Below are 13861 nucleotides of genomic sequence, written 5' to 3' on the forward strand. Positions count from 1 at the left end.
AGCCACGCAGTGAACTGTCTAAAAACCTTCCTATCTGACCACGAGCTGACCCAATTCTGCAACAGCCCAACCCACAACAAGGGTGAAACACTGGACCTTATATCTATAAAAGGAACAACATCACACTGGAATCCATTATTCCCTGTGACTGGTCGGACCACTACAGCATCATCTTCTTTATCAACCTGGAGGTTACTCCGAAGAGGGTCCAAACAAAACAATGGAACAGGAACCTCAGAAATAATAATCCCAAAGACTTAGCAACCCGATGTAACACTGCCCTGACTCCCCAAGCAGTCATGATAGATGTACATGACCTCACAGACTTCTATAATGCCTCTATTTCGGACATATTTGATTCCATCGCTTCAGCAAACAAATGTTTCAACCAAAATCTCCAAATCTTGGTTCAATGACAACCTGAACTCTGAACGTCGCTGTCTAAGGTCATCTGAAAAAACTTGGAGATCCTTTCCCTCTACCAAACACCTTAGATCAGTTAGGTAGTCTTATAACAGAAAAATCAAAGATGCAAAAGCCACAGTCTTTGGAACTCAACTTAACCAAGCCAAAAATCGTCCCAAAAACATTTTGAAATTGTCAAGCAACAATCGCTCAACGCACTTAACCTGCCAGACCATGATGACATCATTCCCCCAACATGCAAGGAATTAGCAGCATTCTTCTTGGAGAAAACAAAAATCCTTGAAATCGACCTAGAATCAAAGAGTGATCTTCTCCCCACTACAGGGTTCGCTTCCCCACTTGCCTCTCTGGGATCTGACTGGATCGGTCCCCCTGGAGATGTCCCCAAGAACAATCCCTCCTGGCACACTTTCACTCCCCTCAACGAAAGTGACATCTATAACTTTCTTCTAGTGATCAACCCATCTAACCACTTCAGCGACCCACAACCACTTCCAATCTTCAAAGAAATAAAAGCTGCCATTCTTCTCTTATGGTCTAAAATTGTTAACGCCTCACTAGTGCAAGGCACTATCCCGCACTGTATAAAAGTAGGGCAGGTTACACCCATTCTAAAAAAAACTAATGCAGACAGTTCTGATCTTAACAACTTCCGCCCTATTTCCAACATCCCCACTCTGGCAAAACTTCTAGAAAAATGCATGCAAATTCTACTCTGCATCCACATTAAGAACTTCCAACTCTTGGATCAACATCAGTCAAAAATTTGACCTTCAGACCATTAAAAAGGATCTCTTTAACTACCTTAAGGAGGTGTGCAGAGATATAGACAGCCTGGGGGACGGGGTCTCATCATTCGAGTACCCAGAATCGAGTCATGATGAAGAAATCGAACAACTCCATTAAAAGGTCCTCCGACTCCATGACCAACACCTAGACCTTCAGGCACATGCAGAAGATTTAGAAAATATATTGAGACACAATAGCATTCGCAATAAAGGGGTCCCCTCGGATGCGGATGGGTCTGACATCACACTATTTGCCACTGAACTCCTTTGCTCGATCTTAGAGGTCCCCCTAGAGACTAATGATCAAACTGGATTGGACCCATGGAGTGGGCCCCAAAAGACCAGCTTTGGCCCCTCCTGCAGACATATTAACCTGTGTGCATGAGCTCCCATTAAAGGAGCAAGTCCTCCAAGCAGCCCGAGACAAGCATCCAATATAATTCTGGGAAATCATCCCAATGGTATACCAGGACCTTGCTGCCTCCACTCAAAAGAAGTTGGGTCATCCTTTCAACATTGTCTTCCACCTGGCTGGGAAACTTAATCGGCTTTGTTCGCTGGAGGAAGCCTGACAACTGCTGGTCGTTGACGAACGCCCACCCGAGCAATCCTGAGCTGTGCGGAGTGAACGGGGAAAACGGAGAAATCGTAATTGACAGATCACCAAAATACCTCCTATAGAACTGTGCCCAGATCCAGAGACAATAGCAGAGGAGCGCCAGGCGGTGCTGGAATCACTCACTGGAGATCTGACTGAGGCAGCGGGGTCATGAGGCTGGCTGTACCTTTCTTCCTTCCTCCCCATTAGCTATGGGGCCCGGGCGGGGGGGAGGGAGCATTAGGCCACTACACACCCTCTCTTCTACTTCACTAATTGGGCGCTAAACCCTTAACATTAACTCTATATGAAATGTTAATGGTTACTTATTTTGTTTTTGTTGTTCTTTGGTTTTCTTTTTGGGAACCCACTAGCAGCAGTATTATCTTGGCTGTTACTTCCTTTACTACTGGTTGCCTTCCATTATATCTTGCGAGCTTCATACCCATCTCGCTGTCCACTCCCGAGACCTTTCCATAGCCTTCTATCTTATTCTGTATCATGTCACGCAACCTACTGATTCTCACCCTTAATGTTAAGGGCTTAAATAATTCCACTAAGCGATGTGCTTTATTGTCTTACTTGGAACACTGGGGCCCACAGCTGCCTCCAAGAAAAGCACCTACTCACCAGTGACGCATATAGGTTGCGGTTCAAGACATTCCCCCAACAATCGTTTTTGTCAAATCCTCCTAAAACCGCAGGGCTAGCGATCCTGGTCTCTACTTTCTTTCCAGGGAATATAGACCCCGAACAAGCCGAAATTAGAGGTAGACTGCTGGCTCCGTGACAGTGGGCGCCCATACCTTTTCCCTAGGGTTCATTTACACACCTAATAAACGGCAGGAACCTTTCCTTCGCGGTGCAGTTACCGAGTTACTGAACACCCCAGACCGGCTGATTCTTTTGGGAAGGGATTTAAACCTAATCTTTCTCGAGAAGGGGTGCTCCGGTAAGGGTAAGTGGGGTTATCTGACATTTGCTGATCAATATACCCATGAACACAAGACTATACATTTTATTCACATACACACAAAACATGTGCTCGATCTGGACTATTTTTAGGCTCATCTGGTGTCAATTCTATGGCCTCGACTTCTGCGATAGAGCCCCGCTCCTTAACAAATCAGGCCGTGCTCTGTTACCCTGAAATTCCCAATGCTACAACCCACTCCCACAAGATCTTGGTGACTAAGAGAAACCCTGTTACAATGCCCTGAAGTTGTTAAATAAAGTACCAAATTGCTGGGAGATTTTCTGGCTATCAATGATATGTCTCTATCTTTACATTGTGGGAGATGCCGAGGGCAGAGGTGAACTGATCATAATCTCTGCGGCCGACAGCATGCTACATAATGACAAAAGGAAGCATTTGACCCAAGAACTAGAGCACATTCACAGGCGCCCCCCCCCCGGATATGGGGGCAACTCAAATCGACCCACTCTCAACTGGCAGGGATCGACTTAGACCGAGCTAAATACGTGGCTCTCCGGCTTCGCCACATGTATTATTTTGGAGGAGACAAATGTTGATGTCTGCTAGCCAATAGACTAAGAGTACGTCAGACGCAGGAGTCTAGGCGGTGTTTGATTCTAAGGGTCTAGAACAGAGTAAAGATCCACAAATCGCGTCAACCTTTCAGGACTGTTACAAAGATTTATATGCAGAGGAGCAGTTGCCCACAGATGGACCGAGCCATTTCTCCTGGATGCCCGCACCTCAAAACTAACATGGGAGCAGGTTGCAGGCATGGATCGTCTGATTCAAAAGGAAGTGCTGATCTCCAGCATAGCCCAACAAAAACTCCTCAAATCCCCGGGTACGGATTGCTTTACAGCGTTTCTTTTTTTTTTTTTATATAGAACATTCTGCGCGATTGTGGCCCCCCCTACTTACTAGATTGTTCAACACAATCAACAACTCTTATTCAATATCGCCCACTCTGTTAGCGCATTCTATAGTTGTGATCCGAAACTTTGCAAAGACGAGCGCTACTGCGCATTATGCCGGCCCATCCTCCTCCTAAACGTTGACCTTAAACTTTTTACAGGCATTCTAGTAGCATGCGTAGGCCCCCTACTACCATCTTTGCTCCAGACCAAGCAGGCTTCATACCCCACCGCCAATGTAGTGATAACACTAAAAGTTACTGCACCTCATTGATAAAACCCAGAGTTCGGACCAGGAACGCATTCGATTTGCGCTGAAAAGGCAAACTAACAAGTTCATTGCCCATATCTGACTGCCGCATTTAAACACTTTAGTCTTGGCTAACGATTTTGCTCGTGGGTCCTCAGTAATTTTTGTTATCCGGCTGCAAATAGTGAGTGAATGGCTACATTTCAGCTTCGTTCCCAGTCTGTAGAGGCACGCGCCGGGCTGCTCACTCTTGCCCCTATTATTTGTGCTACATATGGAAACCCTGGCACAGAGAATTCGAGATAATCCTGCTATTACAGGCATCCTATTTGGGGGTGAGGAATACACCATCAGTCTCTATGCCGACGACGTTCTGATGGCATTGGATAACCGATCTATTTTGGCCAAGCTGCAGGATTTCGAGTAAATGTCCACAAATCCCAGGTCCTCAGCCTATCCCTCTTGTTACCGACGCGGAAAGACTTGACACACCGATTTCCCATACAATGTATAGCATCTACATCTATTCCATACCTGGGGATTTAAATGCTCCTCTTAACTATAGGAGTCTGACACACCAGATAAAATCGGACTTGAATAGATGGAGGCTCTACCACCTCTCCTGGCTTAGCCAAATCGTAGCTGTAAATATGTTGATTCTACCCAAAATGCTGTTCTTTTTCCAGGTACTCCCTGTAAAGCCTCCTCCCAGGACAATTCAGACCCTTCAAAGTAAAATAAACTGCTTTGTGTGGGCTGATGGTCGCCCTTGCATGCGGCGGAAACTTAGCTACAGACCCCCAGACTAGGGGGGCCTAGGCATCCCAAATCTATTACGCTATTACCAAGTGGCCCAATTTAGGTTCCTGTAAAGTGGTCCAACGAGGAGTCTGAAAAGCACTGGCTTTTCATGGATAGGGGGGTGGCGGGACAACTCCTCTGGAGGTTTCCTTTTCTCTAAAGGAGTGCACGCCCTAAAAGCCTTTATTTGTCTATCATTAGAACCTTCCTGGTAGTTTTGGACAGAGTGGCGAGCGTGACGACTTCACCTAGTTTCCTTGCCCTCAAACGCCAATTGCTGATAATGAAGATTTTACCTCAGGTCTGAAACTCAGAGCTTTTCAACAGTGATGCCAGATAGGACGCCTTTTAATCGGCCATTTATTCGACGAGAAAGGCCCAATTCCCTTTGACTGCCTATGTTCTGATCACGCCATACCTGAATTAGAGCGGTTACACTATCTTCAAATAAGACACTGGGTGATGCATCCCTCAGCTCACCCTAACGCCCAAAGATTCCTTACCCCCTTCGAGAAATGGCTGCTCTTCAATAAGTCAAACACGCGCCTTTTAACAGAACTATACAGCTGCCTTCGCTCCACCACTACATAGCCTAAACCTGCTAGTCAGAAACGGTAGAAGACAGAGTTGGGCCGCCCGTTGACACCGAGGGAATGGGGGGGACATATACTACTGTGCTAGACTCATGGCCAGTAACATTGCAAGTATCCAAACTGTTACCAGGATCGCCATATTTTAGTATCTTACACCCACCCGTCTACACAAAGGCAATACTGCGCAAAAAACGGTTTGCAGGCACACTGTACACTTATTATGGGATTGCCCGAAACTCACCTCCTACTGGACACACTTGCTGAACGACACTGATATTTAGTTGAACACACAACACACTCGCTTCCCAGCTTATATCATATTGGTATTACCCAGTGCACTTATGTTCCCTCTCAAGTCCTGTTGAGGAAGACAAATTGCATTAAATCTGGGGGCAGCACTGCAGAATATCCTGTTACACTGGAGCACAAGTCCGTTCCCTACTTACCAGGGGTGGTTACATCAACTTTGGTACATTCTGGGTATCGAACGTCTGACCCTCTCTCTCTTGGCTAAGGATGCCTCCTTCTCTGAATTATGTCTGCCTCTTTTGGCTTTATTATATACAGAGTTTCGGCAGCTCATCTGCCCTCAATATCTGTGCCTTCTCCGACTAACAGAGCTCCTCATAGTTCCATACAAGCAAGCGTTGTTTGAATTGACACTTTTACACCCAATAAGCTACACTTTAATCCTTTTTCACAAGTTACATGCTTCCTATGGGAGCTGGAGCAAGTTTGGGCTTTTTTAGGTACACAATGTATGCATCATATCATGAGGGCTGAATACCCATTTATCGCAGATTTTTATCTCTTGAAAACAATAAAAAGATTTTAACCATAAAGCACCCTTCGCTTTAGCCTTGGATAAAACACCTTGTTTTTATCACTTGTATTGAGTGATGATAACTTATATTTAACATTAATTTTTTGGTGGATTAGTGAATGTATCTTGTTTTTTTTGCAGATCAAAACAATTTTAAGTGGATTTATCATCCGTGGATACTTGGGCAAATGGACCCTGCTCATAAAAACGGTGACTCTGGTGCTGGCCGTAGCATCCGGATTGAGCCTTGGGAAAGAGGGGCCCCTGGTACATGTTGCTTGTTGCTGGGGTAACATATTTTCTTACCTCTTTCCAAAGTACAGCACAAACGAAGCTAAGAAAAGAGAGGTAAGTTTCTTGCAATGCTTTCCCTGTTTAGCTGACATTTTTCAGAACAGATAATGAAAAGTGTCCAGATTTGATCATCTTTATTGATGGAAAATGTGATTAAATATTAAGGAAAGCTTGTTAGTAGAATATTAAATGCAAAGGACATTTCGTCCTCACTACTTGTGGCCAAATTTTAGACAAACGCATTACATGTTGTGTAAGCTTTCATGCATCTGCTAGCCTCCACCTTTGTAAAGGGTTCATTACGAAAACACACAATTTTTCATTTAAGCATTGCATAGTTCGCATTTGCATTATTGAATGAGCTTTGAACAAAATAATAATTCCAACTGTAAGAACTTCTAAAATATTCTAAATCTCCTAGAAAAACAATTTTATTGTATTATTTAAATTGAAGAATACTTTATTTTCTCAATTTAAACTTGGAATAAGTATGGTCTTGGGTGGGAAGTATGGTTTATTCTGTTGAATGATCCTATCAATTTCTTTGCTATCTAAAGTAATATTTCACTTGTGCGGAAAAAATTGGCTATTGCCCCTGTAAAAGGCATTTCACTTTTAGCAGAAATGTATTCATTTTGCTAGAATTGTGTGAACAAATATTCCCCTATAGAATTTTTTGTCAGTGTTCCGGGATATATCAACCAGCAAAAGTATTGAACGCCCACAAACTTGCAGATTTGTGGTTGTTTATCAAACCTTTGCAAGTAGTTTCCTACCCTGAAATTTCTTTTGCTTTGAGGCACAGAATAAATCCTTTTTCTAGTGGGTATTTGGAAATAACATCCACAAAGTTGGTGGGTCTGTGGAAGGAAGATTACTGCAGTGGGATTATGATTTTCATATGGAGTTTTAAAAGTGTTAAGGCACTTTTTTCCTTCTTACCTCTGCATGTAAAATGCCCACCTATTTGTTCTTTGATATCCAGGGTAACTCCGTAACTTGTTTCTCTAATCCATTAAAATCACATCTTTGATCCAGATGTAGGTGCAAATCTATGGTGGTAATTTTCCAGCATTTATTATTAGTGTTTATGAATTGGGCTATTTGACCTCTAATTGTTCTATTTAATAGAACTGTTTCATGTATTGGCTGCTCACCCTCTCCAATACCCCACCTCCCCCGCTTCCACCATTAAGTTTGATTGAATTATTAGTATGCTTCTACCTTTGATGTCAGAGAACCAATTTTCATTATGCATGCTCCTCTGGCTTTTTACTTTTAGCACTGGAGAGAACAACACCGTGCTTTTCCTTTGTCTTGTTTGTTCCGTCTGTGTGCTCACTTCTACTGCTCCCTCTTTCCCCCGATCTCCCCTGCTGTTCCCTTGTCATAGCAAAGCCAGTAGATCGGCCTTTTTGGGCTGAGACGTTTGGCTTTTTGCCAATGCTCACTTAATCTATATTGTTGCACCAGTTCCAAAGAGAAGTTCATTTGTTCCATGAAAGCAAAAAATCTACAACTGCAGTCACCAAAGCAGTGTATGACACAAGTTGCATTTTCCTTCATGCTAGCCCCACTGCGAATGCACCCCTTATTTTTATCAATCTTTGCTCCAGTGTACGCTACCCTGTGTTCTGCTGCACAGGACACTGAACTTCCTTGATGCCGATACACTGTCCTCGCTGCTGTACAGTACCCTATGTTCATTTGATGCTCATTACCCTGCACTCATCCCAGACATAAATCCCTTTTCTCCCCAGCTTCATAGCCACCTGTGCTCGCCAAGGACAGAACTTCCTATGCGCCATGGGTGCAGAACCCTTTGGGCTCCCCTGGTCTACTGGTCCCATAGACACAACCCCTTTGCTCCCTGGTTACACAATCGGCCCCTTCATCGCAACCTGTGTGCTTCCAAATTGCACATCCTGTAGTACCTCCACAGTGCAAATCTCCCTGTAGTTCCCCGGTGCACATCCCCCTTGCCCTCTCCTGATTCAAATGCCTCTGTGCTTCCCTTTTGCACATTGCCCTGCACTTCCCTGCTTCCACCCCTTTCCAAGGAGGCCATTTGTGTGTGCCCCCTAAAGAACACCTGAGGTTTTTTTTAGGTCTTTGTGTATTGTTCCCTTTTAACGGTTAACCTGATAACATGTGCCTGTATTTGTGCTGCATGTTTCTAGGTCACATGCTATGCTCTCCTGCTATGTAGTTTGGGTTCAGCAAATCATACATTTGAACCTGGCTGATAAAGGGGGAACACTCAGAAGCTGTGTTATAACAACATATGACATGCAATGCACCTGATCCACAAATTAGGTTTCAACGTCTGTATAGAGAATTTACCTTCCCAAATCACACAAACTCAAACCTTTCTTGAAGCAACATTCAATTTGAATGTCACACTGGGGCACAAGCCCACCTGACACAAGGGAGTACTTCAACATTGTTTCCCTTTTACCTGAGGTCGCATACTCTGACCGTGAAGAAATTGTTGGAACGGATCCCTTTCTGCAAAGCATTAGATCCAAATGTCTTTTAAGGAGTGTCTAGCTCAATAGTGACCACTAGCTATAAGTGTGTGGGAAGATTTAGGTTGGTAGGAATAGGGTTCTACCCAACTGTAGTGGTGGAATCAATCAACTTTTAATAGAAGGCAGACCATTTTTTTACCACCTATCTGCAAATCACCTTCAATACAGGGGCCTTCCTCATAGGCTAGGGAGTGTACACCTGGGAGTGATCATCCAAGGCTGTTGGAGTCCCCAAGAAAAGAAGAAACCCATCAGTTGGTTAGAGCGTAGGAGACTACAAATGGTGTTGGTAGCGTTCTTTTGGGCACTGTACACCAAGGTAGTGCTAATTTGCTCGAAGAATATTATAACTAAAGCAAAGTGCTATGCAAACATTACTAACATCATCTAAAGCTGCCAACAGTTTTACTATCCTATTCCACAGACAGGTTCAATGCCGTCAACCTTTTATCAAGTGACAAAATACAGAAAATCTGAAAGCACAAGCCTGCTTCTCCTCTTAGACCCACCCCTTCTCACCCCTTCTCATAGCATACCATATTGGTCATCTTTTAAAGCCCTTTCTCTTGTAGATCTCATAGACTTACCTAATTCCTTCAGAGCCATGAAGATGATCTCGTCTTACCCTCTTTCTTTATCAAAGCTCTCTTTGTAGGAGCTCCTTCGCCCCTACTCACCATTGGCAATGCCTCTGTTACTCAGAGCTTCATTCCATAAGTTCCCAATGCAGTCCAAATCGTCCCCCTTCTAAAGAAGCCTACACTAGATGCTAATGACCTCGTTAGCTACCAGCCCATCATTCAGATACCCGTCATCAGCAGGATCATTGAAACGCCAGTCTACCCTCAACCCCAAGGTAACATCCGTGCCAGCCATCACCTACACGACTTTCAATCTGCCTTCAGATTTCAGATGCTCACCTCCAGTCACTATTAGATCTGGTTTGAATCCATCATTGTTCTTTAGCTCACGTTTCCACCCCAGTTCAGACCCAGCCATATGCCAATCAGTCTTGACCCTATTCCTCATGAGGAACAGTCCAGCCTGATCTTCCAAGCTAGGTTTCCCTGGATTGGATACAAGCATCCTGGGACTGGATTTGGGGTAACACCCCTCATCAGCCAGGCTAGCTTGAATCAAGTGGCAAAGTAAGAAAGGGACCCGCGTCTGGGCATACCTGCCAACACAGGGTGAACAAAGCAAACGCAAGGAGACGATGGACAGAGTGCTGAAACTTTCCAGACACTCACCCCAAGTCACTATTAGATCTGAGTAAAATCCACCATCGTTCTTTAGCTCACTTCGCCACCTCAGTTCAGACCCAGACATATGCATATCAGTCTTGCCACTGTTCCTCATGGCAACAGTGCAGCCCGAATTGCCAAGCCAGGAGTTCCCTGAATGAAACAAGCATCCTAAGACCAGTTTCGGGGTAACATCCCTCACCAGCTAGGCTAGCTTGAATCCAGTGGCAAATCCGGTGGCAAAGTGAGCAAGGGACACATGCCTGGGCATACCCTGCCAACTTGGGGCGAACAAAGCAAACACAAGGAGACAATTGAAACAAGCTACCTTACACATCGAAGGTAGCACCCTCATGACCACTTATGAAGATGACCTCTACTTCCTGATATTGCTGGATCTCTCAGCTTCCTATGATACTGTCAACCACCCCAATCTCATGAGATTTAATGGAAACATCCTTCAGTGGGTCTCCTCCTATCTTTTCAACCAACACAAATGTGTTCACATGGGCATCTCCATGTCGCAAAAGGTCCCTGTAGCCAGCTGTGTGTTCCAGGGTTCCATGTTGTCCCCTGTCATCCTAAACCATTATATGGATGACTTGCTATAAAAATTCCCAGTATGCCATTGATAAAGAAATCTTCTTAAGACTCCTCTACTCCAGACATCCAGTTCCTTAAATACTGCCTGCACCTCATTTAGACTTAGATGGCTCATAACTAGGGCTCCCGGTTTTATGGTATTTATATTTTTGTCATTTCCATCTGTATTTATCCATATTTATTTTTTGCTAATTTTACCAGTATTTATTCATTTTTATTTTAGGTTTTGTGAAAAAATTGAGCTGAAATGTGTATAGTTCTACATTTATTTAACAAGTTAACGTACTCTCGTGGCTGAATGCCTGACCGGTTTCAATGATATATATACACACTCAGGTGATAAAATATGCAGTTATAAGAAAGCATGCAAATTTTAGTATCTAGTATCAAGGTTGTGCAAATCAACTGCTGTTTAAGGCTCTTTATTAAATTTCCTATATTTTTTAAATCCCCTCGCCTGTCAATCTGCATAGCTATTGGCCTGGCAGTCATGACTGATATTTAGAATTAGTCAAAAACAACCCAATTTCTGTTTTTGTCCACTTTTTAAAATAAATACAGACGGGAAAATAAATGGTTTTCTGTCTGTATTATCTGTAAAAATCAGTAAAAACGGAAAACAGGCAGCTTTACTCATAACCTACCTGAAGCTCAACCCCACCAAGAAAGAATTTTTGTTATTTGCCTTGAAAAACAAATAAGAAATAGTACAAACCTGGCTCACTGACTTGAACTTTGCCTGCTTTAAACCCCAGCTTCAACCCAGTGCCAAGTCACTTGGAATCATCCGGGACACCAATCACACTAGGGAATACATTGTCAAGAGAACAAAGACTGACTGTGCTGAAGAAAGTGACAATGTTCCTCTCAGAAATTCCCCGAACTTAAGTACTGGTGTTCAAGCCCTTGTACACCTGTGTTTGGATGGTGGCAATGCCTATCTGATAGAGACTTCTAGCTGCAGATTCTTTACCTTTGAATTTCTGAAAACCTTTGCTGAGTAATACCCCTTGCGCGTGACGTAGGGTGGCTCCATTTGGTTCCACGTGACGTCGTTGGCGCCGGTAGCGTCTGTTAGGACGTCGTGGTGCCTACATAGGCGCCACCCAGGCATGCGGACGTCAGTTCTTTTATTTCCGCGCCAGTTAAGTGCCCATCCAGGAAGAGCTACCCCTCTGCCGCTATTTGGCAGGCTTTTTTCTCGACTTTTGTCGATATTTTTTAGTTTAAAACAGGTTTTAAACCATGCGGGACTTGTCCCTGCCTGATGTTGGTTACCGAGCCCATATATCTGTGGTGTCTTGAAAGCAACCATGATTCGAACTCGTGTTCAGACTGTCGGGTGATGGCTCCGAAGACCTTGAGGGAGCAGGCGATGAAGTTGCTTGCGGCCCGGCTGTCGACACCGTTAAACGAGACTCGGAGGAGGTCACGGTCCTCTTCCTCCCATTTGAGGTCATCTGGACACTTGGGGAAGAGGCACAAGAAGAAGAAGTCCAAACGGACTTCAACTTCACCTCAACTGGCGTCCGTCGTCGAGAGAGGTAAGGAGCACCTATGCTCTAGGCACGGTTCTGCGAAGCCGAGGCCTGAGTCGACTTCGAGACTCCCTCCCTTTCCAGGAGCCGGATCGACTCCCGGTCAAATTAAAGATTTTTACGAGGCCATGCGATGCTTATTTGAGCGGAACAACCCCGTTGGTGAGCCCTGAGGCTCTGCGGGGTCGGATGGGGCCCCATCGGGTTCAATGCAGTCGGCTTCGGCCACAGCACCGGTGGTGCCTCGGGTATCCGATCCCGGTTCGACGCCGGTCATGCCAATGCGACCTTCCCGGGCATCTAACCCGAAGTCGGTGCCTGCGACGTCACTGGCGCAATCCCCATCCTCATTCTCGACGACACGGAGCTGGAACGGCGTCGAGCGACGCTGATTCCGACTGAACCCCGGGGTTCTATGTTGTCGCCTGAACACTTTGTGGATGTGCTGGGCTCAAGAGAGGAATGGGAGGAGTCTGGAGACCCATTAGAGAACCAGGATGTCTCTGAGGAGACTATGGACTGGTATGGGGAACTTGGGGATGCCAGTGGTCTGGATACTTCCCCAGACACTGGCATGCACTCTCCACCTACAGCGGCTACGGAGGACGGTGCGTCCTATGCCATGGTGGTTAAGAGGGCAGCTGAGGTCCTTGGACTGGAGCTGCCCTCAGTGCCAGTCAGGACTAATCTCCTGACCGAAGTGCTTCAACCTGGGGCTTCCACATCTGAACCCCTTTTGCCCTTTAATGAGGCACTTACGAACGTCCTTCTAAGAACATGGTCCAAGCCTAGCACAGGGGCTCCTGTGAATAGGACGATTGCACGCCGCCGTCGCCCAGCCCTTGGTGACCCAAAGTTCCTCAGCCAACACCCCACCCCAGAAAGTGGCAACGGAAGGGGTTTACAGCCACGTCAGGCCTATCCTAGCCACCGTCCCGCTTAGTCTACCCAAGCTGTGCGTGGACGTGGTTCATTCCATCCTCGGAATGGAGGCCAGAAGTCTTAAGCCACAATGCCCCCAGCAGCCACAGCCTCCAAGCACTCCTAGGCTGATTCTGCTAGACCACACTACTCCAGTGGGTGGGAGAATTCGTCATCATCCCTCCACTGGAGATCTATAACAACAGACAAGTGGGTCTTACAGATCGTCCAGGAGGGCTATTCTCTTCCTTTCCTTTCTTTTCCTCCTGCTATTCTGCCAACTCAGGAACGGCTGGTGGAGGATCATTTGAAGTTGCTCCAAGAGGAAGTTACAGCTCTTTTGGCCAAGGGAGCTATAGAAAGAGTCCCAGCTTCAGAAGTAGGTGGTGGCTGTAATTCCCGCTACTTTCTGATTCTGAAGAAGAACAAGGGGCTTCGGCCCATTTTAGATCTTTGGTGCGTCAATCTTCCTCGAAAAGGAGAAATTCAAAATGCTCACATTGGGTCAGGTCTTGCCTGCCCTAAACCAAGGAGACTGGATGGTGGCATTGGACCTGCAGG

At 45.4% G+C, this 13861-nt stretch overlaps 1 protein-coding gene across 5 annotated transcripts in view; it reads left to right on the plus strand.

The window, feature by feature from the left end:
• CLCN3 (Cl-/H+ antiporter 3) overlaps positions 1-13861 on the plus strand; it is an 846805-nt gene that overhangs the window by 657898 nt on the left and 175046 nt on the right. For all 5 annotated transcript variants that reach the window (XM_085641816.1, XM_085641819.1, XM_085641817.1 and 2 more), the window contains one exon: positions 6311-6517. In XM_085641816.1, the coding sequence (XP_085497942.1) occupies positions 6311-6517 (207 nt within the window). The remainder of the gene's footprint in view (positions 1-6310; positions 6518-13861) is intronic.

This window comes from Triturus cristatus, chromosome 2_2 (genome assembly GCF_964204655.1).
Source record: "Triturus cristatus chromosome 2_2, aTriCri1.1, whole genome shotgun sequence".
In the NCBI taxonomy this organism is placed as follows: Eukaryota; Metazoa; Chordata; class Amphibia; order Caudata; family Salamandridae; genus Triturus; species Triturus cristatus.